General features: G+C 37.2%; 1 protein-coding gene across 8 annotated transcripts in view; it reads left to right on the forward strand.

Moving 5' to 3' along the window:
- The window catches only part of GPATCH2 (G-patch domain containing 2), a 200,365-nt gene that overhangs the window by 28,549 nt on the left and 144,487 nt on the right, over window positions 1-27,329 (forward strand). The window contains exon 6 of one of the 8 annotated variants that reach the window (XM_010599414.2): window positions 37-6,277. The exons of the other annotated variants lie outside the window; for them this stretch is intronic. Coding sequence (XP_010597716.1) covers window positions 37-69 — 33 coding nt within the window. The 3' untranslated portion in view covers window positions 70-6,277. Of the gene's footprint in view, window positions 1-36; window positions 6,278-27,329 lie in introns of those variants that run through there. 8 annotated transcript variants of the gene reach the window in all.

Raw genomic sequence — 27,329 nt, forward strand, 5'->3', positions numbered from 1 at the left:
TAATGTTATACTCAAAAATAATCCATTTTTTTGTAGGCTACAAACTGGACCAGTGAGATTCCCCTATAAACCAAATCTTCTAATGCTAATAAATTAGTTACGTTTTGAACATCTGGGGAATGACATTCGAGGGAACCTGGCTCCTGTCCTCTTCCCTGGAGGAATATCACTGAAGTCAGAGCCCCTTTGATGAAAAGATGGGGCTGTTTTTGCTGGAGGACTGGTCTTCTTCCTCTTAGTCAGAAGTGAACCTGAATGGGGAGGCGTTCTAGTCATCTAGGTTGGCCCAGGGCGGGGAGAAACTGCTGGAAATTTTATATATTTTTCTCTTTTATGGTTTTTTTTTTTTTAAACATTGAATCCATTTATGTATTACTTGCTTTGCCAAAATGCTGCCAAAAAGTTAGAAAATTAAAAACTTTCAGAGCTAACGTAAGCGTTCCTTAATGTTTATATTGTTAACTGGTTAAGAATTAATTTTTACATATCTTGTTGTAAATAAACATTGTGACGCATTGCCATTGATGGATCATTTTTAGATGAGTTTTATGTAGCCAGCATTATTTAAGAGATTTGCATTTTACTCAGGGTATTTTAACAAGGGCTAAGGCAAGGAGTAGGTGAGGTTGATAATCTGCTGGAGTTTGTATTTTATTTGGTTAGCTTTCTACTCGGATGCTGTGCTCTGTACTGCAAACCCATTGTACTTTCGGGTGTAGTTGCCATTGTACTAGTGACAATTTTCATAGGGATGACTGTCCATAGTGGTAACTAGTCTGTGCTAGCAGAATCATTTACTGTGACTTTTTAATTATCTGCTTTGTCTGATACCTGAAACCAATCAAAATTATGATTTTGGCTTAGAGTTAATGAAATTATGTGAAACCTGGTATTTTAACAAATACTGTATGACTTTGAATCATGTTGGATTTAAAAGTAAGAGCAGCTTGCGTATCCTTAGAATGGCAAACCATGTGTGTCACTGTGAGTGTCTGCAATATTTGCATAAGCTTATTTTCAGCAAGCTGGTAGAAAATGTAACGTTTTTATTGATGGTATAGTTGATACTACCTTCAGGCCATATGAATTCTTCAAAATGGTTATGTTAGGGTGATTAACATTTTCATTCAGTTCCAGTAATTGGCTAAAACTGTGATTTAATACATGTACTTTTATGTTACTATATAGATTGCTAATTCAGCATTTATTGGAAAAGAAAGTTAAAGTTGACATTGCCTTTACCTGAAGTTATCGCAGTCTGAAGGATTTCAGCAAATTTAAATGTATAACAGGTCTCCTTTTAGATTGCTTTTGTAGACTGGAGAGATTAAAAATGATAAAGTACAACTTTGGGTCCTTTTACCATTGCATATTGAAATCAATGTTTTAAAGGTATAGTCATGTGGTGTTTGGGAACTGTAAGGCAGCCTTTGTGTGCTGTGTTCTTTGGAGTGAAAATTCATGCTTTTTTTTCTTTTCTGAAATACATAAATGCTTTTATTTTATTTTGTATAATGCCTTTCTTTTAGATCTGAATAAGTCACTTTAAAACCTTGGCCTATGAACTTTGCCTTACCAATCATGAATCTAGATGAATGCTATCTAGTTCTTGGTTCAGTTTTACCTATTTTTATTTTTGGTTCACTGCTTGCTTGAGCATAGCCGGGATTTGTAGCCCATCTTCTAGGCTTATTGCAATCTCACTGTGCTATTTTATAGAAGCTATTACAACTGATAGGTTAGCTTCATGGTATTGATGATACATGGCGGAACCATCCTGAAAACTGCCTTTCCTCTCTCAATTGTAAAAATGTGATTAAGTTTCACTTGATGGAGATATACTCTGTAATGTGTGTTTGTCATGGAACTAGTACATTAGGCCATGAACTGTTTTCCTGGTCTGTGTGTTTTGTATTCAAAATATTCCTGAAGACAATGGGCTCCTTTAGTTTTTCTTTTTTATTCAATCCTGAATTGTCCTTGTTTGGGTTTTTAAGTACTGTAATTTTCTTTTCAATAAAATATCTGACTTGGGCAAGAAAGGTAAGAGTTCAAATTTGTGCTGGTATTTTTCTAATTTCCTATGCTAAGTTGTTTGTTATTATTGCTTATACTGACCATTTTATATACAAAAAATCTAGTTTAAAAATTTGTACCTTCACAAAACAGTTATCTTTAAACAGCACCTGTATGTAACACCTGCGAATAAGAAATGACATTGAATTACCTTAGCCTTCCGAGTGAAACACACGTAGCTGCAGCCCATTGCGCAGAGTGCAAATGGAGAGGTTATTTTCTTTAAGCCAATGAGTGATGAAGTAAATGACGGAGAATCTTTTACTGAAATATCAGTGTAAAAATTTGGGTGGAAAAATTTTCTGTTGGACTGCTGAACTTTATAGGGAGGCAATGTGGTGTTGTAGAAAAGTTATAGACTTCGAAGCCAGCCCTTTGTGATTCTACATGCTGGTTCTTCGTTTTACTTGTAATTACATTTCTGAGCCTCATTTTCCCCTTCTGTTAAATAGAGACAGTACGTACTTCACAGAAGCGTTGTCAGGATTAAATGACGTTATGTGTACATCATAGGCCCAGCACCATCTCTGGCACATAGTGCATATTAAATAAATGATAGTTACTGTTATTATTAGATATATTAAGCACAGTAGCTTATGATTTAGAGTACATTTATATGGGTCAAAGTACAGAATTTTAGACTTTAAGACTTGCTGTTCCTTTTTTATGTATGATTTCCCTTTATATTTAATATTTAAAGTGCCTTTGTATTACAACCCTTTATGTTTCTTTTATACCTCATTCATATTTGAGTCAGCCCCTGTCTTTAATATGGTCCATGAAGAATAGCTTTGGATGAATTTTAGACTGACAAGACAACCACTGTACTAAATCTCACAACACAATTGCAAACAAAACATGCGCTAACCACCTCTTCCCTGTACCCCTTCCTCCAATCATTATGGTATTTGTTTGTAGAAGACCATACTGTTGGAGCTTTGGTCCAAACTGATCTATTTTTTAAAATAATTAAAATAATTTTGTCCATGTAGGTGAAGTGTGAATGCAAAGTCCTGAGAATTAAATGTTGTGAGGTCTTACCGTTACTGTCCTTCAGAGTGAAACACACGTTTACTGGAGCCCAGCTAACCAGCATCTCACATTCTCCACTTTTTGGGAATGAAGTAAATGATAATTTAATGGAATGTAGTAAGAAGGTACAATTAACTTCCAAAGGATGTCCTGGGATCAGTAAACATTCAGGCCAAATCCCTATATTACCAGAATTCATGTGTATAGTTCAGAATAATGACCCCAGAACCATTGTTTGGGGAGACAGTCTTTACTGAGTAACCCTATTTAAAGGATAACATTCCAGTAGGTCTAGATACCCTGCCACCCCCAAGCATCTAGTGAGTGTTTTCACAGTGAGATGAGAGATTTTTATTCCTTTTTTTTTTTGAGCTGATTGTTTTTCAAAAGGTGTTACATGTACTGAAAGTTAGCCTTCCAATTGTGTAGTCTGTTGAAAGATCGGGAAATAAATATCTCAGCTTAAAATACAGCATCTAAAATCCAACGTATGACTTGTACATAATCTTACAGTGTTTCATTTAAAAGTTTTAGTTGTGAAATTGGGAGTGAATTACCTCAGTTTTTTTGTATCATTGGAATAAGAACCAGTATGGAAGCAGTAATGGCAGTTATTTGACCAGAGAAAATGGATATGGTTCAGTTGACAGAATTTTTGTTTACACCTTTATCAAGTTGAAATAGCTGAAAAAATGTGAACATTAACACTTAATCGCAGGTGTAACCCAGACCCAGTGCCGTCGAGTTGATTCCGACTCACAGCTACCCTATAGGACAGAGTAGAACTGCCCCATAGAGTTTCCAAGGAGCGCCTGGCGGATTCGAACTGCCGACCTTTTGGTTAGCAGCCGTAGCGCTTAACCACTACGCTGTACCAGTAAGTATATTCTTTGTATTCAGCAGTAGCCGTGAGCTTCATGACTTATTATTCTGTATCTTGGGCCACTTCTGTTAGTGAAAAGGGATAATATAGAGATATTCTTCTGCTGTATCTGTGACATCGTAGAAGACCAGGATTTCCGGAGTGGCATTTTCCTACTGATGATCATACTGTAGTGATTCGCTCTGCATGTCTTGCTCACCTTTTTCTTGTTGAAAAAATAGAAATTAAGAATATTTCGTCTGATTTACAGCCTTTTATAGTGCAACGACCGTTTAAAATGGAGGTTGGCTTAAATAAGGGAACAGAATGAACCTTTAGACTGACCTAAGGTAAAGGAGAAATTTTATGTTAGAAAACAAATTTAAAATGTTGAGCGGAAAAACACACACAGCCTATGTCCTCAACTGTAATTTTACCGTATGCTAACTGGTATTCAGTGGAATTCTCTAATTAAATGTTTTCTTATAATCCCAGTAAATTGAGTTTTATCTGTATTCTTATGGCATATTGGGATACTTTGCAGAGCACAGAAAAGTATATATTTAAAATGATGTTGTGATCAGGATTATGTTATGTGTATTCTAATCTATTGCTATGTACGTTAATAGCTTAGTTATTATTTTACGTGAAGCCAGCTTGAAATCTAGATTTCATGTCAGAAATTGATCCTTTTGTTTTTAAAACTCATTTGAAAATAGAAGTAGATTTTGGATCATAGAAAAGAGCTGCTTACTTAATAGAATTATAATAAGTATTTCTTACACAAAACACATTTCAATAGTGTCTTCTGTTTGAACTTTATATTTAGTACCATATGAATTTACCTATATTTGATATTTGAAAATATGAATCTAACAGTTTTAATTAAATTATGTTTAAAATAATATAAATATTAACATTCTTATTGCATCACACGTTTTTCAAAGCAGGACAGACAGATCTATAAAAATCTAATAGTGCAGATATAATCACAGATTCAGTTATTCCTTCAACAAATGCTTGAGTGCTGACCTATTAAAAATGTTTGTCCATGCTTCTCCGGTAATTTAATACCAGAATTGGCTTGATGGCATATCTTTGTCGTTTGAGTTGGCGATGCCTCTGAAATCTGGAACCTTATAAAGCCGAATGTTAATAATGATAACAAACACTTATAATGATACTTACTGTGTGCCACACACTTTTCTAAGTGGTATTTATGTATTTTAACCCATTTCATTGTATTAAATCCCTTCAAAGTAGGTTAACGTTTTATTATATTTTTATGGTTAAACATTTCATTATGTTTTTTCCTTCGGTGAGCCAAAATTAATGCAACCTGGGAGAGTCTTCATTCTGCCGTCATGTGGCTAATAAACATAAATCACTTCTCTTCATAAAATAGCCTTCATTCCTGGTTTCACACTGCCATTGGCATTGTGAGTTATTTGGAAATACCCATAAGCATGCTTTGCTATCTTGAGTTGCAAGCACAATCAAGGTGGGTGCCGTAATAAAACTGATAATTAAAATGCTTTACTGTTTCCAGTGGGGGAATCACTCTATGCCTGTTCTTACCGTTTCTCAAACAGCTTACCGAACCTTCTTGTTGATCGTTATCTGTTTCTAGCAGCTCCTCGTCTGCTTTTCTGCCCTCGTTTCTCCTTGTTCTCCCTGCCTGCCCTACTTGATTCCCCATCATCCTTCCAGCCAGTTTTACAACCAACCTGTTAGCTGTCCCATCGTGATCCCGGTTTAACCGTGGTGATATGCTCTGCGTTTCTCACTCCCCTTTCCTTCTCTTTCCCATGGAATCTGGCAGAAGTCTGGAATGATTTCACTCTGAATTGGATCTCAGCAGTGGGTTGGGGTTGGGGTTGGGGTCTGGAAGATAGAAAGGCATGGGCAAAAACTTCAGTTTGAAACAGCATAGAGTGTTCGGAGGACTGTGAGCCCAGTGTTGCTGAAGCATGTGGGAGGCTTGCGTGGAGTGACATGCAGTAGACTGAGGCTGCAGAGGTAGACAGGCGTTAAATTATTGACGAATTTGTGGTTCATGGGAATTCATATAACCCTAACATGTAATCTTGGAGGGGTCAAGGTATTCAGATTTGTCTTTTGAAAGATCCCATTGACGGTAGTGTAAAGGTTACATTGGGTGCTTACAAGACTGGCATCAGAAGTACAAGTTAGACTATATCAGGAGTCTAAGCTCCATACATATTCCCAAGGAAGGTAGAATTCACGGACTGAACGGAACTCTTATATTTTAGTCTGATAGACCTTTGGGTAAACCGCCCCCCCCCCCCCCAAAAAATCAAACCCATTACTGTGGAGTTGATTCCAACTCATAGTGACCCTATAGGACAGAGTAGAATTGCTCTTAGGGTTTCCAAGGAGTAGCTAGTGGATTTGAACTGCCATCCTTTTGGTTAGCAGCCAAGCTCTTAACCACTCTACCACCAGGGCTCAATGGGCAGTATCTATTAATCCATTATCTATTAATTCAGCAAATATTTACTGAGTGCCCGCAATATGCTAGATACTGTTCTGGGCCTTGGGAGTTACAGTGGTGAACATGATTGACCGAGCCCCTAAAGCTTACATTTTAGTGAGTAGAAATAAACTTGGGAGAGTAAGTAAATAAAAATGACCGTTGAGAAAATTAAATAGGGTACCGTGGTAGATACTAAAAGGACTTAAAGATGATTGGTGAGAATATGGTTTGCAGGCTGGAATGATGTTCAACCTTGGCCATTCTAGTCCCTTTCTCCACATTACTCTCTTAATAACCTGAGGGAAGTAGTAAGGGAGTGGGTTAGTGCTCAAGCCTGTTCATTTAAGAAGTTAGAATAGGTCTTAGACATCTCTCCTGACACCTGACCAGGTTGACCAAGGCTTTTAGATGTCATTGTAGGTGGGTTGGCATATGGCAAAAGAATGTCCTTTTTTGTCCATTGCAGCTAACGCTTTTGGTATTTTTAGAAGAAAGCTTGCAGGTGCTAATAAATATTTATATAGTGTTTTGGGTTTTCCCTTTAGATATAATGTGTACTCAGAAATTTAATGTTGTGAGAATTTCCCTTCAGTGGTGGCCAGTTTATTTTTCTGCCCCCGTGGCTCTTTGCTGTACCGTACTCTGCTGTGCAGCCAGTCCTTTTATTATGTTTTTTTAAAGCCATGAAATGCCATATCGTCCGCTTTTAATTATTTTCACTTTGTTATTTCCATAGACATGCTTAGGCCATCACTTTATTAGTAAAGAGTTAGCTTATCTTAAGATTGCTTAGGATATGATCTATAGTCTTTTTTTTTTTTTTATTTTTATTGTGCTTTAAGTGAAAGTTTAGAAATCAAGTCAGTGTCTCATATAAAAATTTATGTACACCTTGCTATTTACCCCTAATTGCTCTCCCCCTAACAAGAGAACAGGCTCCTTCCCTCCACTCTCTTTTCGAGTCCATTCCGCCAGCTTCTGACCCCCTCTGATCTATGGTCTTTTTAATGAGTCTCTTTAAGAACAGTAAATTTGCAAACATTTGAGGTTTTTAAAAAGATATTTCTAGGATCACGGTTATCATTTTAAAACTTTTGCATCCTAAGAAACCTTTGAAATATGTTCTAAAGTACTCTTTCTTTTAGAAATTAAAACGCTGATTGATAATCACTTGACTTCACAGATGAAGACTCAAGACACCTTTTCCATGTTGCCCTTTAAAAGGGTGGTGACATTGCCAGAGTCCCCATTCTTTTTCTATTTTTTTTTTTTCATCAATATGTGGGAAACAGAAATTCTGCAAACATTTTACTTCCTAAGAAGCTTCAACTCTCTTTTTTTTCCCGCCTTTTATGTTGCTGATAGAATTATTCTGATGGTCTATAAAACTCCGTTTCCTAATTTGCCTTCAGATATGTCAGATATCTAATATCAGAAAAGTTCAAAATCAATGATGGGTAGAACACTTCCAACTAATATTTAACAAGCACTTTCTACGCTGGAGTCACCTGCACATCCTCCAACTGAAGGCCAGTCCACAGAGAAGTCATGTAAGTGAAGAGGATTACTGTGGTACAGTCAGCAAATGCCAGCCAGCTGCTCGCTGCCCAGCGTCCAGGCAGGGGCTGTTGATAAACCAGAGATGTGTGCCGATAAGCATTTAAGCCAATAAAATAATGTTAACTTTGTGTTGTTTTCCAGATCAATACAATCCTGAACTTGCAGGATATGTTTGCTCTTTAGGTTACAGTTATAGCTCACATTTAATAGTATATACTTGATCTTTTGGGGATCTTTCAGAATTGTTCTTGAAAAGCTAAACAGTCGTTTCTTAGATTTCATTTCATTTTATTTCATATACATATATCCTTGATACCAGACCCATTGCTGCTGAGTCAGTTCCGACTCATGGTGGCCTTGTAAGACAGAGTAGAACAGCCCCCATAAGGTTTCTAAGGCTGTAATCTTTACGGAGCCCTTGGCGGCACAGGGGTTAAGAGCTCAGCTGCTAACCAAAAGGTTGGCAGTTCGAATCTACCAGCTGTTCCTTGGAAACCCTATGGGGCAGTTCTACTCTGTCCTATAGGGTAGTTATGAGTTGGGATCCACTTGATGACAACAGGTTTTTTTTGTTTTGTTTTGTTTTTTGGTAATCTTTATGGAAGCTGACTGCCTCATCTTTGTCTCACAGAGTGACTGGTGGGTTTGAACTGCTGACCTTTCAGTTAGCAGCCAAGCACTAACCACGGTGCCACCAGGGTTTCTATATTCTTGATAGACTGTTCTAATTTTCTGATCTATAAAAAATATCTTAAAGGAGTCTTTTGTATCACTTGTTAGATGAATAAATATGCTATTTCTGAGTTTGACAAAGAAACTTGATGTCTTGTTTAACTGTGTTTTCAGCCGTGGGTATCTTGGTTCCGTTTTTCTCAATATATAATGAGAACTTATGATGTTCTCATTGGGCAAGAGGCCGAGGATGCAAATGAGTAACATGTCTCTTTGCTGAAGTACCTCAGTAAATATCACTTGGGAAAGGGAGAGAAAAGGAACCTAGCATTTGTTAGGGACGTATAATATACAAGGCAGCATGCTAGATGCTTTATTATGTTTTAATATAATATAGGTATTATTTTCCTGTTTAGGAAACTATGGCTCAGAGGGATTGAGGAATTTGCCCAAGGTTACATATCTAGGCCATGTTTCAAACTGATGTTCGTCTCTTTCTAAAGTTCCTCTTCTAAATAAGCCTATAAAGAAGAAACCCGAACTACATTCAATGGTCAGTAAAAAATACACTTCCATAGAGTGACAGCTTTGGTAACTTAATGTTTTTATTTCTTCCCATTTAAATGAATTTTGGAACGATCTTTGATTTATAAATAATGAATCCTGCCAATTAACAGAATTAAAGACTAGTTTACACTTTTCCTAATGTCTTCATCCAACATGATCTTTCTTTTTCCTTCAACTTAAAAAAAAATAAAAATAAAATAAATTTTTTTTTTTAAATTGTAGTTTTATGCCTTATCTTTGTCTTTCTCCAGTCTTTCATGTCTAGATTTAAGTCTCATTTCTTTTTCTCCCTCTCATATTAACCCCTTCGTTGTTTCATAACCTGACATTTTGATAGCCTATTACTATCCTCCCTGGTCTCTCTGTCTTACAGTTTTTCTGCCATTAATCCATATATCCTGAGACTCCAAGTAAACATTTCCAAAATATAGTTACACCCATGTCACCGCCTAGCTGAACGGTGGTTTTCACTACCTTTTTAATAAAATCCAGGTTTCCTCCTTTCTGCCTTCCCTGCTCACCTGTGACCTACACCACTGCATTCTTACCCAGTCTTCTGTTAGCGTCATCTCATTCCGCCTTCCCTGTTCAGCCGTATCCATTCACTGTGCCTGCGCTCCCAACCCTGCCTCCTCTTCCTGTTAGGTTCGTACCATTCAGGGAACAGTTCAGGTTCTGTACCGTGTCTTCAAACCCTTCCACACCTCTTCACTCCTCAAGTTGTCCCATCCTCTGAAATGGCACTGCACTTACTCTGCCGCTCATTCACTAATGAGGAACCCGTTTTACACTGTTGTCCGTCTGCTCTTGTTCATGTTGTGTCCCTGATTACACGAAGCACCTCAGGAGTAGGAATCCGATTCTTGTTGTCCGTCTGCTCTTGTTCATGTTGTGTCCCTGATTACACGAAGCACCTCAGGAGTAGGAATCCGATTCTTGTTGTCCGTCTGCTCTTGTTCATGTTGTGTCCCTGATTACACGAAGCACCTCAGGAGTAGGAATCCAATTCTTGTTGTCCGTCTGCTCTTGTTCATGTTGTGTCCCTGATTACACGAAGCACCTCAGGAGTAGGAATCCAATTCTTGTTGTCCGTCTGCTCTTGTTCATGTTGTGTCCCTGATTACACGAAGCACCTCAGGAGTAGGAATCCGATTCTTGTTGTCCGTCTGCTCTTGTTCATGTTGTGTCCCTGATTACACGAAGCACCTCAGGAGTAGGAATCCAATTCTTGTTGTCCGTCTGCTCTTGTTCATGTTGTGTCCCTGATTACACGAAGCACCTCAGGAGTAGGAATCCAATTCTTAGCACATAGTGAGTGCTTAATAATCTTTTTTCTTTTTTTTAATGTTGATAGTGATTTACTGGATATTACCATATGTTTTTCAGGGATCTTTCCACCCATTAGTTACCTTCCCAATGCAACCTTAAATAACTTCCTTTCCTACCAATATTTATATCCAAGCCCTTCATTCTTTTCAGTTTATCCTTTTAATTTTTTCCTGAAGTGATAGCATGTCAGAATCCATGTGAGAGCTCTAGAAAGCTGAATGGATACCCAGGCAGAGACAGGACTCGACCTTTTGGCTGGGAGGATCCTTCAATGGTGGTATCCAGAGAGATTGCTCTTTGACCAGCTGCTGAGAATGATTTCCTGTCCCAGGGCCTGTGGAGTGGGGTCGGGCTGGTGTTTGAGTCCACCAGCCATCACTGTGTCTGCAAAGCAGAGAACAGGAGCGTTCACTGTGCAGAGTTTCACTGAATTTCTCTAATTTTAGTTAAAAGCGTCTCATGTAACCCTAGGTATGGCCTTTTTCTAGTTTAACATTTTCATATAAATAAGTAAGTTTTGGCCTTCTTTTGGGAATTAGGAGTCCCTGGATGGTGCAGAGGTTAAGCGCTGGGCCACTAACCAAAAGCTTTGACAATTTGAACCCACCCAGAGGTGTTCTGGAAGAAAGTCCTGGCAATCCTGCTTTTGGAAAGTCGCAGCCGTGAAAGCTCTGTGGAGCGCAGGTCTGCTCTGAGACACCGGGGGTCGCTGCAGGTTGGGATCTGCTCAACAGCAGCCGGTTTAAGAGCTCGGCTGCTAACCAGAAGGTCAGCAGTTCGACTCCACCAGCCGCTTCTTGGAAACCATATGGGGGATTTCTCCTCTGTCCTATGGGGTCACTATGAGTCAAAATCGATTTGACGGCATCGGGTTTATTTGCTGGGGAAATAGGTGAGGGGCGGTAACCATGACTGGTGAGCTGAAGAATGAGACCTGGAGATGACCTTTTTTCTTTAATAGACTCTCTACCAGTTCTCTATTCAAGAGGTATCTTGAGCCTGTAATTCCTGAGCTTTCTGAGATCTACTCCTTTAACCTGCTTATTTTTCCCCACCGCGTTGCACTTAGAGCAAGCTGAGATGTCAGCCTCTGTATCCTTTTGGTGTCTGTGTTCTGTGATTTTGTTGGCAACTCTTGTCTGCTCTTGTCTTATTTCTTGTTCTCTTTGTTCGTGTAGAATTACCTTTTTATTCTTTTTTTAACTGTCATTGAGAGAGAGCTGAAGTGAATGTGTGACCATGGTGGTGTGGTACGTCCTATTTCATGTCTGTTTAAAAATACTTTTAAAAAGTAACAGACACAGGTTTAAAAATCAAGTAGTACAGTAAATATTCACTGGAAAGTCATCTCCCTGTCACCCTACGCACAGTCACGCTGATAACCCGTCTACACAGAGGCAGCATCTGTTCCTGTCTACCCTGCTTCTTATGCTTTAACCATATATTTCAGATAATGTGAATTGTTCTGACAACTTTCTGTTTGTTCATTTGACTGCCTAATATTTTGTTATAGTATATTTTAAGTAGGAAACCCTGGTGGCGTAGTGGTTAAGTGCTATGGCTGCTAACCAAGAGGTCGGCAGTTCGAATCCGCCAGGTGCTCCTTGGAAACTCTATGGGGGCAGTTCTGCTCACTCCTATAGGGTCACTATGAGTCGGAATCGACTCGACGGCAGTGCGTTATATTGTAAGTAATTTATTTCTCATATCAGCTTTTATTTTGTGTAAATATTGTTATGGAACAAAAACATTTGATGACTGTTAATTATAATGGGTAGCAGTTATTGAGCATTTATTATTTGCCAGGTAGTGTTCTAATCTCTTCGTATGTGTTAATTAATGTAACGTTCGCAAAATGCCTAATGAAGTAAATACTGTTGTCCTTTCCATTTCATAGATCAGGAAACTGAGGGACAAATGACTTAAGTGAGCTGTTCGGGGACACAGCTCGTAATTGGCACTGTTAGGATTGGAACTCTGGCCTGGTGACACAGAGCCCAGGAACACAACCACCAAGCCTGTCAGCTCCCCCTTCAAGGGTAACACATACATCCACTTAATTTTTTTTTTTTGTAAACTGGATAGCCTGTTGTTCCACCAAAATAATAGTCAGATATGTTGGTCAATTTAATGAGTACACAGGGCAAGTCATTATTCTTTGGTTGATGAGGTGAAATCTACCGAATTGGGTGTATTTTTTTATTTTACACTGCAATAGTTTTTCATTACGTAAATACACTCTCTATGTCTCTTATGAGTCCTCCTTCTCGCACTCACTCCATAGACTTTCCTGTCTCCTCTCCTTTGGTACCTGTTGATTTAATTTATTAGGTTCTTGCTAACATTTAAATCTTTTCTTCCTGAAATTTGTTAGAAAGTAAATTATTCTATTACCTAATGGCCAAGTTTTCTTCATATCTTAGCTGGTAAATGGCAATAGTAAACGCTTGAAGAGCCCTTGCTCTTTTGTAAAGAGCACCTTAGCCTCCACGCATCCTGTGATACAAGTATTGTTGTAACCCCCATTTTTTGGATCCATAAACAGTGAACTTTGCAGATTTAGTGACACTCAGAAGGATCAGAGCCCAGTCTTTTGAACGCCAATCCTTCCACAGATTACTTATACTTTTTGTATAATTTTTATTATACTCCCCTATTTTCAACTGGCATTACAGTAAGCTGCCAATCCTTCCACTGATTACTTATACTTTTTGTATAATTTTCATTATACTCCCCTATTTTCAACTGGCATTACAGTAATTTTGCTTTTTTGAATGTTAACTTTTGAAAAAACCGTGAAACTTGAAACTTAAGTTTCTTGTCAACCTGAAAATGTTGCCCATTTCGGAATTTGATTGGCTTCTCATTTTGAGGAACGACTGAAGAGTTTTTATTTGTTGAATCTTTTATTTACCTTTTTAAATTGTTACAAATCGTATCAAAGTAAATAATTTAATTTGAAACATAAATTTGGCATTTCCCCATTCATGTTTTATTAGCATCATGCTTTTTCCCCGTCACTAATCCTACTTCCTCATACAGCTTCTCACAACACTGGGACATACCTGACTTTTGGAATTGGCTGTTTTTAGGGCATAGCAATTAATCTAACTTATTCTTTGACTGAACATAACCTCAGAGTCACCCTTTTTCCTCAGCAGATACTGTAGTCATATGTTTGTTATTGAAATGCCTTTACTTTCCATTGGAATGCTCCTTATAGGTGCTGGCTGGCTAGCTGACTGGATGAGTTTTCCTTCCTCCTATTCTGTCCAATATATAACTCCCAGCTCCATGGTCTAACACTGTGAAGGGCAGGAAGGGCAAAGCAGACACTTTATGTATGAAAAAGTTCCTTTCACACACACACACACATACACACACACACACGCATTTTTTCTTAGATTATCTTCTAGGTAGGTAAACCTTGATTTGATTTAGACACCATGAGGCCATAAACTTATTTTCACAAAAATCGTAATCATATGATTTTCATTTGTATGAAAAAGATGTTCTAATGATGAATATATGGCGTGACTGTGTCTTGAATGAATTACAGACTTTACTCATTTCTGGACCATTTGTTTTATATATGAATTAAATATAAATAATCAGGCATTTGACAGGTTACTTTATTATTTTGATATATATCAAAGTACCACGTACAGTCATAGGGTAATTATTGTTATGATTTAGGTTTATTAATAACCTAACTTAAAATTTTATAGAAATGAAAATCTTAAAGTAGGAATTTGGTTTTGTTTGATTTTTATTTTGGGTTGCTATTTTGATTGAATAACAATATACTTTTCATTAAAAAAATTTTTCATTAGCAGTTTTTAATTATTTTTAGCTTGCATGTTAAATATAAAAATGTTTTGTAATTATTCTAAATTATAGTTAGAGATATTAGCTTCTGTAGGCTAATCAGTTCATTTTTGCCTTGTGCCTCAACTGTATAAAAAACATAAATTTTATTTGTTGGAGACAGATGTGTATACATACGATGTACTAAAGTGATAATTTATTTTTACATTTATTGAGCATTTAACCGAGTATCTAACACACCTAGTTAGTTATTCAGTAATTATTATACAAAGCTCTAATGCTTTGTCTTGCAGTAGTACTTGATTTAGGTTAGTATTAAATGGTTAAACTCCTTAGAAATAATTTGCACATTGAGATTTTTTACATGAGGGAATAAAATTAGAAGATTTTAATCAAGTACCATGTTTTTATCTTTTTTATTTTGTTTTGTTTTGTTTTCCAATAAGGATTCCATGTTTCTGGTTCAAAGGGAATTTTACCTGTTCTTTTACGTTAACACAGTTCCTTAGAAGAGCAGATCTCTTCTGGCTGTGTAATGCGTTTTATTTAATTTTGTGGTTTTTATGGTATCATATATTAGAGATTGCCAAAAATATAGAAAAATTTTAGAGAACATTTTTGGATTTGATGGATTACCACTCTTGAAAGGGAAACAAAACACTAAATATTTCTAATCCCGCATTATTTTCCGCATGGGTGGTTAAATGCTACTTTAAGCCTCATAAAATTAAAAGGGAGAAATCTGCCAACTGTAGCAGGAATTGGATTTAGGAAGAGTGGTACAGAGCCAAAATATTGCTACAGAATTAAATGTCAAAAATCTTCTTTAATAGTAGATATATAGTTCACAGTGCTTGGTTATGATTAATATATTTAATCTAAATCACTGAAAGTTGCACTCTCCTTTTCCATAAAATACAATAGGACACAAATCAGTTTTACTGTAGATGGATAACAATTGGAAAATAATGCATCTTCCCGCCCAATAAATTGTCAGTTATACCTTTTAACTAAAATCAATTCATCTTTCCAAAATTTATTGCAATTTCTAATAATAAATCTCCTCAAATGTTTATTCATTTGCTTTTTGATACATTTGTGCCAGTTTTGCTATGGTCTAATGTTTTCTCTTTTGATTCATTGTAAATTAGAAAATCTATTTTGAGTCAATTTTCTAGTTAAGAAGTTAAAATCTATAACCTGGCACCTTTTTCACTCTCCTTTGTACATATTAATACCCTTGAACTTAAATGCAATCCATTAAATTCTTTTCAGAGAGAAATTAAAAGACTTTCCAATGTAACTCCCTGAGGAAGGGCCAGATTCATAAAACAAGGCCTTAGGAGGCTGTTAGATGATTGTTGCCATAGATCCATTTTTGATTCAAAAAGGAGATGTGGGTGGAGAGGCAGAGGCAGAGGGGGTACATGGGGCTGAGCCATTGAAGTGTTCGGTACAAAGGAGAGGAAATGCCCTGTGAATTAGGATCAGGTATGGATGATAATAATGGCTGCCGGCGTATCTTTTCTGTTGATAACAGTAACCCAGAAGTGGTCTTAAAAGGAAGCTCAAAGAATTAGCTATATTCTTTGTATGTCTTACATTGATATATTTACCTTATTAACCTCCAGATACACATTTTTAATCTGTAGATACACATTTTCTGATCTTTTCTAATGTATCCTGAGTGTGTGAAATCAGATTGATTATATACACATGTACTATGTTTTGGAATGTAGCCATCTTTGACATTTTTAAATTCAGTGTATGATACATGTTGCTGCTGCGTTTGTTAGGTGCCATGGAGTTGGCTCTGACTCACAGCCACCCTGTGTACAACAGAATGAAACACTGCTCAGTGCTGCACCATCCTCAAAATCATTGCTATGCTTGAGCCCATTGTTGCAGCCACTGTGTCAGTCCGTCTCTTTGAGGGTCTTCCTCTTTTTCATTGACACTCTACCAAGCATGATGTCCTTCTCCAGGGACTGGTCCCTCCTGATCAAATGTCCAAAGTATGTGAGATGACGTCTCGCCATCCTTGCTTCCGAGGAGACTCTTGCTGTACTTCTTCCAAGACAGATTTGTTCTGTTCTGGCAGTCCACGGTATATTCAGTATTCTTCACTAACGCCGTAATTCAAAGGCATCGTTTTTTCTTCAGTCTTCCTTATTCATTGCCCAGCTTTCACATGATTATCAGACGATTGAAAATACCATGTCTTGGGTCAGGTGCATCTTAGTTCCCAAAGTGACCTGTTTGCTTTCGAACACTTGGAGGAGGCCTTTTGTAGCAGGTTTGCCCAATGCACTATGTCATTTGATTTCTTGGCTGCTGCTTTGTGGGCATTGATCGTGGATCCAGGTAAAATGAAATCCTTGACAACTTCAATATTTTCTTCGTTTATCATGATGTTGTTTGTGATACATGAGTTTTTCTTATTTATACTCTTAGTATTATCATTAGGCTTAATTTTTAACACTGTCTCTTACTATTTTAATTTTGTACCTCTCTTCACATATTCCACAATGAAGTCAGATTAGACAGTTTTTTTCCCTCATCTGCCTTTTATTTTATAAAATTTAAAAATGAAAATGAGAATCAATCTACTTTTTGATACAAAAGTAGTAAAAATGTGTTTGCAGCCAGCATGGTCTGAGGCTTTTAAAGCAGGGCTTTGAACTGGTTCATTCAGGTTCGAGCCCCTGCTGAAAATTTGCCTTTCTAACCAGTTCCCAGCAAGTTATATGTAAGCATCACCTAGGGATCTTGTTAAAATGTAGATTCTGATTCAGTGTATCTGGGTGGAAATGTAAATTCTCAGCAGGGAACTTGTCAGAAATGCAAACTCTCAGCAGGGGGTTTGAACTGGAATGAGCTGGTGTGAAGCTCGGTTTTAAAATTTATCAATTAAATTTTTAAAATAGATTTTCAGAATGGATTCTATCAGTAATGAAAGGGACATTAACTAATTTGAACGAAGCCTGTAACTCGTTCGCAGAGTTGTGTGATTGATACTATATAAGACGCCGTATGACTGAGTCACCAGTGAAAACATAATTTTGGTAGCCAAGATAGCCAGAAAAGGGTTCTTTTTGGGGGCAAACTACATAGTGAAGAAAACAGATTTTTTTTTTCATCAAGTATCTGACATTAATTGTAGATTCATCTAAAAATAGCAGTTTTTTAAAGCTATAACCTTATTAAAAGTTTTTTTTTTTTTCGATATGTGGATTCTTTAATATATTACTTATCAGTACTGACCAAATTAATTTCTGGATTAACAAATCATAAGTTTTGATGAACTTAGCTAGCTGTAAAATCTTTAAAAGCAATTTCTGACTTATGTGTACTTCGTAATTTGTTTTTCCCATCACATTAAATACAAAAGTAAATCAAATCACACTTCTTTAAATAAAGATAGACTGAAATGTTTATGTTTTTCTTCTAAAAGGCTGCTAATAGATTTTAGTGGTACTCCTCTGATTGTTTTATGAACACTGATTAATGATGCCAAGTGCATTGCTTACTTAAGTGTTTATTTGGGCTTTTCTCCCTTACTGTCTGTCGTGGAGTAACAACAGCTGTAATAGCTCAGTTGTTCCACTGCAGGGTAGTGCTTGGTTCTGTGAAGGACAACAGGTTTGTCATTCCCACCCTTCAAAGGAGAGAGTTAAGGTTTGGAGAGAAGAGTAATGTTCATAATGAATAAAGGGCCGAAACAGGATTCAGCCTGATTCCTGGGCCCTTGTTCTTTCTGATTCTTCCTGCCTGCCTTTCTCTGATGTTTCCAGTGGAATGTAAATTCATCCTAGGCTGAAATGTTGTGACATGTTTTTTTAACCAAACCCACTGCCATCGAGTTGATCCGACTCACAGCGACCCTATAGGACGGAGTAGAACTGCCCCACAGGGTTCCCGAGGCTGGCATCTTTACGGCAGCACACCTTTATGGACTGCCGGGTCTTTCCTCCACAGGGCAGCTGGTAGGTTCAAACCACCCGCCTTTTGGTTAGTAGCCAATCGCTTTAACCACTGCGCCAACAGTGCTTTTTTTAACGATAGTTTTAGAGAATTACCAGGGAAATTTTACTACTTTTGTGAAAAGTGAATGTAAGCAGACTAATTAGTAATTTATATAAATTTCCTCAGTTTAACGTCTTGGCTGTTGATGTAGTCTGACTGCTCTCCCTGTTGAGTTTTTCTTTTCTGCTCCCTGTCATACCGCCAACTACATACTGCCATCGAGTCAATTTCTACCCACAGTGACCCTGTATGTTACAGAGTAGAACTGCTCTATAGGGTTTTCCTGGCATAATCTTTATGGAAGAAGATCACCAGGCCTTTCTTTCATGGCACCGCTGGGTGAGTTCGAACCTCCAACCTTTAGTCAGTGATTGCAGGTCACTCATGCCACCCAGGGACCACAGCACCAGCCACCCGCCCCAAACTCTGATGTGATCCTTAGTTCTGGGTTTAAATCTTATTATTACATTCCCTTGATCTACCAAATAAAATACAGGTATCTTTCGTTCAAATTCAAGGTCCTCGCCATTAGGACCTCAGCAGTCTTTCCATCTTCACGTGCTAATCCTTCCTAGTTGATGCACCGGGAACGTGCCTTGGACTTACCAGCTTCTGTCAATTCCCACCTACTATTTTTACTGCTTGAAACATCACACGCTGTGTCACTCTGGAAGTTTTGCCCTTTCATCAAGGCCCATCTTAGTTACAAGCTCTTCTGAAAGTTTTTCTACGAGAGGCACCTATGCTGTCACTTCGTTACTGACGGAACCATGGGTTCACCACTTCCGGTTTAGTGCAAACAGCACAGAAGCAGAAACCAGGAAAACGGCCTCCAGGTCCATGATTTACTTACTGCCTGTGTGGCCTTGGAGAAACCACTTTTTGAACTTTACTTTCCTCATCCTTAAAATAGGGACAGCGCGAGAGAAGATGAAATAATGTCTGTAATCAGGGCTCTGTGAACCTGAAAGGAGTCGTTATTACTCATTTACCTGAGGAATACGAAGCTCAGGTGCTTCCAGGCCAGGCAGGTGATATGTATGTTTGAGGTAGCTTGGCATCAGGGATGCAGAGGCCCACTAGAAAGTGCGTTACTGTGCTGAAATTCAAGACATTTTGAAAAAGAACTCCCCCCTAAAGAAACCTCCTGAGCGGATACTGCTGCCGTCTTGTGTGGGCCGCCTTCCCTGTGTGGGCCCAGGCTGAATGGAGCATCATTGCTTTCCCGCAGAACCCAGCCTACACATGGCAGGTACTTAGTGACCTTCAGGAGACTGGGCCAGTGAGTGGGTGTCTTGAGTGGACAAGTGACGCTTAGATGTGTAATGTGGGAAACAGACTGTTGTGTGTGCGTGTGTAGCTGTTTTCCTGATCAGCAAGCAGGAGGTTAAGACAAAAGCCATTGTGTGAGCCAGCGATTCCGTAGTTGCTCCTTTGACCCTCTGGTGAAAATTGTGTGTGCCATGTGCAGTTTTTGCCCTAACTGCTTTTCAAATGGAGTTGACTGTCATAGTTAATTGAGAATTCAGGCTTTTTCCTCTAAGGAGGCTATTTTTCTTGTCCTCTTCTGCGTCGGAGGGCTCCAACAGAATAGAGCAGGAAGTGTGGGTCTCTAGTGCCTATTTCATTCAATTGCTTTTCCTTTTGATCCTTGACAATTGGCTGAAGAAAACCCTGGTGCTTTAGAGTTAATGGTTCTTTTCCCTAGGGCCTGGGAAATTGTGCTGTTTATTTTCTCATCTTTAGAGAGTTAAATATATTTTGCCCAATGTGTTAAAACACATCTTTAAAACTTTTATTTGGGTATAGTTAATTTGTGTATATTTAAGACAAAGTAGCATAGACTGAGTTTAAAATTTTCATAAAAATCAAAGACCCAAAAGACTTTCTGGTGTCTACACCCTCCTTTTTATTTTTGTCATGCTTAGTGGTAAAACTATCATCTCTGCTGGTAATAGGTAAAAACCTGGTGCCAGATGACTTTGATAAAAGAAAAATTATACTCCAGTAAGACATCATGCCAATGTACTATTTTGAAAAACTAAACAAATCAGAAACAAGCTCAACTGTAGTACTAGCTAATAGAAGTCTGACTGTTGTGGGGTACTGTCCAGTTGGTTTTCAGCTCTGTTGACCCCATGTGGCAGAGTAGCACTGCCCCTTAGAGTTTCCTTGGCTGTAATCTTTATGGAAGCAGATCGCCAGGTCTTTTTCCTGTGGAGCTGCTAGGTGGGTTTGAACTACCAGCCTTATGGTTAGCAGTCAAGTGCTTAACTGTTGTGCCACCGTGGCTTCTTGACGTTTGACCAGCACTAGATTCATTGAACACAAATAAATGAAAGGTTTATTAATTTGACAGCAATTATCTGAAGAGGACCGTGTTTTTATGCAAATAATGTGCGCCTTCCACATTCGTTTACCAACTCTTCCCTCCCCCCACGAGGTATTTTCATAAACACCACTGTAAAAAAAAAAAGCGCTTATGAAAAGATCTTGCGGGAGGAGGACGTGACGTGGTTGGCAAACAAATGTAGGAGATGTGCATTATTTGTGTAAAGACACAGTACAGTATTCATGTAAGGAAAGAGAAGGTAAAATCATTTGACTTCATTTAGCTTCCGTAGAATACCTACCACGGAAAGGATCCTCTTCTTTGAGATGTAATTATGGCACGCCTAAAAGTCATTACTCAGCAAGTTGCCTGATACAAACTCATTTAAAACAAACTTCCCTTAGAGTTCTTTTCCCATTTCTTTAAACTCTCTTTAAGAGTGTTTGTTCACTTACAAAATAACAAATTGATTCTGTTCTAGGTTTTTCACTTGCCCAAATAATTTTCCTTGTTTGTAAATGTATAATGCTTCAACTATATATGTTTTTATAACTCATTGTTGTAAAATGTTTTGGAAACCCTAGTGGCGTAGTGGTTAAGAGCTGTGGCTGCTATCCGAAAGGTCGACAGTACAAATCCACCAGGCACTCCTTAGAAACTCTATGGGGCAGTTTTACCCTGTCCTGTAGGGTTGCTATGAGTCGGAATCGACTCGATGGCAATGGGGTTGGTTTTGGTTGTCTTTCAGTCATCTAGTTCATGCAGTTTACAAAACATTTATTAAACATTAAGTATTTATTGAGCACTTACTATGTGCCAGGTACTATTCTGTCTGCTTGTGGTATACATCAGCAGACCAAAACAGACAAAAATTCCTCTTTGTAGAGCTTTCATTTTAGCAGGTAGGACCTAATTATATATCAAGCACTTTGCAAGGTATGGGATATACAAAGTTGAATAAGTTAATATGTATAAATATATGTATTAGTCTCTGTGTGTACACATAAAACTCACACTTTTTGTTTGAAAAAGAATATGCCCTTAATACAGTACCTGGACTTTTGCTCAGCTTTCTTCAAATTTAAATACCCTCTTGATCTCCAATATTTTAGTTTAGTTGTAAACACTATATGAACAATAATGTCTAATTTGTAGGGTTACCTTACAAATTAGACATTATTGTTCATATACAGTGTTTGTAGGGTTACAAATTAAACATTATTGTTCATATACAGTGTTTATTTAGATCCACAAGGTTTACCAAATTCTTTCTTACTGTTTCATCTTACATTTCAGACTTTCCTTGAGGGGCATTTTTCTTCTCCAAGTATGTTCTTTAAAGGTCTTTCATTAAAGTGGGAAGTGTTTCCAGCAGAGCTTGGAGCAGCACTTCTTACATTTTATCTCCATGCAAGTCCTGTAGGGAATCATGTTAAAATGTGAATTCTGACGCAGCAGGTCTTTTCTGGGGCCTGAGAGTCTGCATTTCAACAAGCTCCATAGATGCCAATGATGCTAGTCTGGGGACCACACTTCTGAGTAGCAAGGCTTGAGGAAATAGTTGAGGAAGGGAAAGATTTTAAGGGAGAAAGACGGTAAGAGCAAAAGAAGAGAGGTTACTGAAGGCAAAGTTGTACACTAATTATAAAGATAAACTCTAGGAAGGAAGTGAGAGAAGATCTCTTTGTTGTGATTTTTGGATAATTTGGAGAAACTGGTTATGATTGTCTACACTTTAGATGTAAGCATTTCCCGATGCATTTTTTAATCATAAACATTTTTATCTTTTTTTTTAGAAGTAAAGCATTTTCCTATTAACTTTCAAAGTTGAAAATTGTAAATCAGAATCATGATTATTGGTTTTTCATCCTTTTTATGATATCTTTAGGCCGTAAGGGGAACGTGTAGGAGTGGAAACACTACAAATTTATTTAAATTCAAGGTAGTTTAGATTTGTGTGGTGATTTACCAAGTAAAATTTGTGTACATATAATAAATTTATTTAAGGAGAAAAAGTTAAACTACAGAAAATTCTTGTGCTTGTCTGGGGAAGTCTTCATTTCTTACATAGTATATTTCAGAGTGAAACAATTTGTTGTTTCTGGTTTTTGTATCCTGAAAATGTATGTATGTTATCAAATTATTTTAACAGAAATGAGTTATTTTTTATTTTTATACTAAATATTCAAAATCTGGTGTGTATTTTACATTTTAAACACATCTTAATTCAATAGCCATATACGGTTGATGGCTACCATATTGGATAGCATAATTAAAGCTTTCAGCTGCATGGAAGATCACATAGACTTTTTTTTTGTATTTATCTCATTTCATTTGGAAAGGTCACAATTACCCCATAGTTGTATATAAATATAGGCCTTTTTATCAACAGCAGGTAGATGGTGCCCTGGTTAAAGTCTTTGAAAGATTCTCAGTGAAATTCTGCTTATCTTGTGCCTATAAATATATTTCAGTAAATTTTATAAAGATTGCCTTATATATGCCATAAAAAGTAAAAAATTGTAATGGTCAAAATTTAGGGTTTGGCATTCCTCTTTGGGAGCTGGTCAGCCCCCATATTGTGTTTCAACATTCAAACTCTTGATGATTTTTATGTGCTAAGTGCATAGATTTGCTGCTTCAGTTTGAACATTTTTAAATTAAAATATATCTTTCATTCTGAATGTATTGATTTACACATCACTGCGTCAATATTAAGTCAAGTGAAGTTTCCAATAAGTTAAAAAGATCTGGCAGGGCAAGTTAAATTTATTAGATTTGCTAGAGGTTATTTTCTCATCTGTATTTGGGGACCTCTCTGCTTTTTTATTCTTGATTAGAAAATTTTATTTTTAAAAGAGTACTAAAAATGTAATAACACATTCATATGCTTCTTACTATTTTTGTGATAGCTCTCTTGAGTGAATTTCCACTGGAAACCATGACATTCCTCATTTCATTCTTGGTATTATGCTTCACTACTCTTTTTAAAAACAATATCTTTTAGGTTTCCTTACCTTATGGTAAACTATATTATCATATGAATGTTGTTTGAATTTAAAAAATTAAGTTATATTCCTTTATATCTCTTTTTTTTCTTTTTTAAGGTTTGGAGAACTTACATCTTCATTAAAAAAAAAAAAAAAATCAGACTGTGGCCAGGTTACCTCAGCTCACTGGCAATATGAAAATTTTCATGGGAGTTGAAAAATCTTAGGCATAATCCACTAATTACAAAAAGTGCATGTGAATAAAACATTGACTTTTGATATTACATATAAAAACTCTCTGCATGTTTTGACTAACCTAGAACGTCAGGTATTATGTCCTTAGGAGAGATGACAGGTTCACTCATTCTGTACTTACACACTAAGAAGACAGAAACTGATAGCACTGGTTCATCAGATGATGCGATGCGAAGTTCATCGACATATTCGTTAGATTATAATTTACGTGGGTGTTTTAGATGGGCATAAACCTACACATGTTTATTATATGTCATTAATCCAAAGCTGACTTTCAAAGACGAGCTGTACTGAACATACATAATATCAAAAATATATGAATTGTATTTCTGAGGCAGAGATGTTAATTAGTAAAACATAGTAAGTGTGTAAATAGGTAAACACTTTGATGCAAGAAGAAAATAACAGAAAATCGGTACCAGAAACTTTAACCAGGACTTAGTGAATGAATCCAGATGTGGAGAAAATATTTCTGTTTAAAACACCAACCCGTTTTTTGTGTCTGAAGCTGCATTATTTGCAGTGTGGACTGACAGTCTTTCCCAGTTCCGCCCTTGCCCCGTGGAATCAAATCTGCTTGGTTTTTTTTTTTTTTTTTTTTGTGGGGACGAGGAGGTAGAAGGTGGGAGGGGTTGAAGTATAAAGTTAAATTAATTTTTAAATAATATGTTCACATTGGTAACCAGTACTTTTATAGGTACCTTGACTTTGACCACTTAGTACCTCAGGAATTCCAGTCACCTTATTTTTTGTTAACAAAACTGAATTTTATCTGTAGACAGAATAGCTGACTAATTTCAGTAAAAATGTAGAGCTAATATTTTATAATAGCTAAAGCTAACATTGACTGAATACTATGCTAAGTTTTTTACACAAGGACGCTCATTTAATCCTCTAACAACTGTGTGACGTGGGTGTTATATCTCAGTTTTACAGACTGGGAAATCAAGACGTAGGTTAAGTAATTTCCTCAAGGTCACAAAGGTGTAGCACATAGCAGAGCCCAGACTTGAAGTTAGGTCTCTATAACGTCAAAGACCAATCTCTTAAATGTTACATTATACTGCCTCCCATGCAATACAATTGTTTGGTTTTTATAATTAGAACAGTTGAATTGAATTATCCTTACTTTTTTAAGAATAGATATCGTTTTCAAAATGCCACTGGGGAATTTTCTGCCTAAAAATGTTACAAAGAATTTTGAGAAAAACATTTGACTTAGTAATCTTCCCAAACCAAAACACCAAACGCACTGCCATTGAGTCCATTTCTGACCCACTGCCGTTGAGTGACCCTGAAGGACAGAGTAGAACTGCCCCATAGGGATCTTTATCGGAGCAGACTGCCACATCTTTCTCCCACGGAGTGGCTGGTAGATTCGAACCACTAACTTTTTGGTTAGCACCTGAATGCTTAACCACTGCACCACCAGGGCTCCTTAGTAGTCTTTCCTGTACCAAACCAAATCAAACCCATTGTCATCAAGTCAATTCTGATTCATAGAAACCCTGTAGAACACAGTAGAACTGCCCCATAGGGTTTCCAAGGAGCGGCTGATAAATCCCAACTGAACCTTTTGGTTAGCAGCCAAGCTCTTAACCATTGCACCAGCAGGGCTCCAGTAGTCTTTCCAGGGGGCCTGTATTTATAGACATGGGCAGATTTCTCTTCAGTCTTTGCTAAGCTGTTGGATATATACTTGTATAAAATAGTGCCTTTATATGAAAATATTTGTCTGTTTTCCACTTAGCAAATACATTATAATTTGTGTTTTCTCAGGCGTGATTAGCAGTTAATCTACTTTGCACATTCCTATTTTACAATTTTAAAAAACTGTGCAGCAAAAACAAAACAATGCTAAAAAACCAAACTGTGATCCCCGGTACTTGTGCTATACTCAGTCATCTGCTTAATCCTTATCCCCTTGGCATTGTCAATACCCATCTAATTCCACTTTAACAACAGTAATTGGCTGATGGAGTAGAAGATATAGATTTGTTTTCTTGATGACTCCTTGACTTTTTTTCCTCTGGTAATACTAATAGAATTCCAAATCCGCACTGGTGTGATCGTGTCATGAGTAGGTCAACAGTCATGTCAAGGTCCTATTGGAAACCTCATAGCCAACATCTTAATTTAGACTTAGCTATCTTTTTCACTTGTATGTGCAATTGTAAGCAATTTTTTCAAGTCTCAACCCTCCGTTATAACAGAACTCATTTAGTCTGAAGGGGGATAGCCCCGCATGTGAATTATGTGGCAGACTACAACCGAGTAAATAGAATGTATACACATCGGGGAGCCTCGTTGGCATGGGTATATGCATGTGTTTCTTTTTTTTTTAAGTTACATAAGTTGAACAAAAATAAGAACACTGTGATCCCTTTTCTTTTTAGCAGTCAGTCTGACTTTGCGTGGTGCTACGTAATTTGTGGTAACGAAACAGGAGAGATTTAGCAGCGTTAAATTCTAGGATGGTGTCCTTTCACCTTCACTAAGGCAGCTGTCATTGAATTGTTAGTGTCTAGTCATTGTTCTCATTTTATTACATGTAACAGAAAAAAATTTGTATTCAAAATAAGAAAATGCATTTTAAAATTTTTTATCTGTTTTGATTTTTTTTTTCGGGAGGGAAAGGGTTTAGTATAATCCAACCAAAAGCATTCTAAGTAGCGAAGTAGATGTCTGAGTTTGTGTACATGCATATATCTGTATATTTGAACATACAGATATATACCTTTTGTAGATTTCCATCTTCTCTGCTATTTTCTATATTTAAAAGGGCCCACTATGCTCGCTGTGTTTTGGATAGTAATAGACGATAACCTGGAACGTTTAGCTTTATATTTTTTTAATTGGGATTAAAAAAATAAACATTAACTAAAATAGGAACAGTGAACTAAAGATAGAAGTTATTAGCTTTGATGATTTATAGAAGTAAATTTTTGTAGGAGCTTAAAAAAGGCAGAAGGCAATCTGCTTATTCTGAAAGTCCTTTAAAATTTCACATTTTATAGTTTGTCCTAATATTCTGTTATTAAATTGAAACCTAGAGCAGGTCTTTACACTGATGTTTATGTGTTTGTTTGGTTTCTTTCAAGCAGAGGGATGGTACACCTCCAGGAGTGAGGCTTTATTTTCATACTAACAGGGTTCTGGTCCTGCTGTCTTTTTGTCCGGAAGGCCAGAGCAATCAAACTGGAAGCGCAGAAAGAATCAGCAACAGTTTTCTCATGTCGTGATGCATTGATCTTTTACATCAGTTGTATTTTAAATCTGAGCCACCTATAATTTTGACCAAGA

Source organism: Loxodonta africana, chromosome 25, assembly GCF_030014295.1.
Source record: "Loxodonta africana isolate mLoxAfr1 chromosome 25, mLoxAfr1.hap2, whole genome shotgun sequence".
Classification (NCBI taxonomy): Eukaryota; Metazoa; Chordata; class Mammalia; order Proboscidea; family Elephantidae; genus Loxodonta; species Loxodonta africana.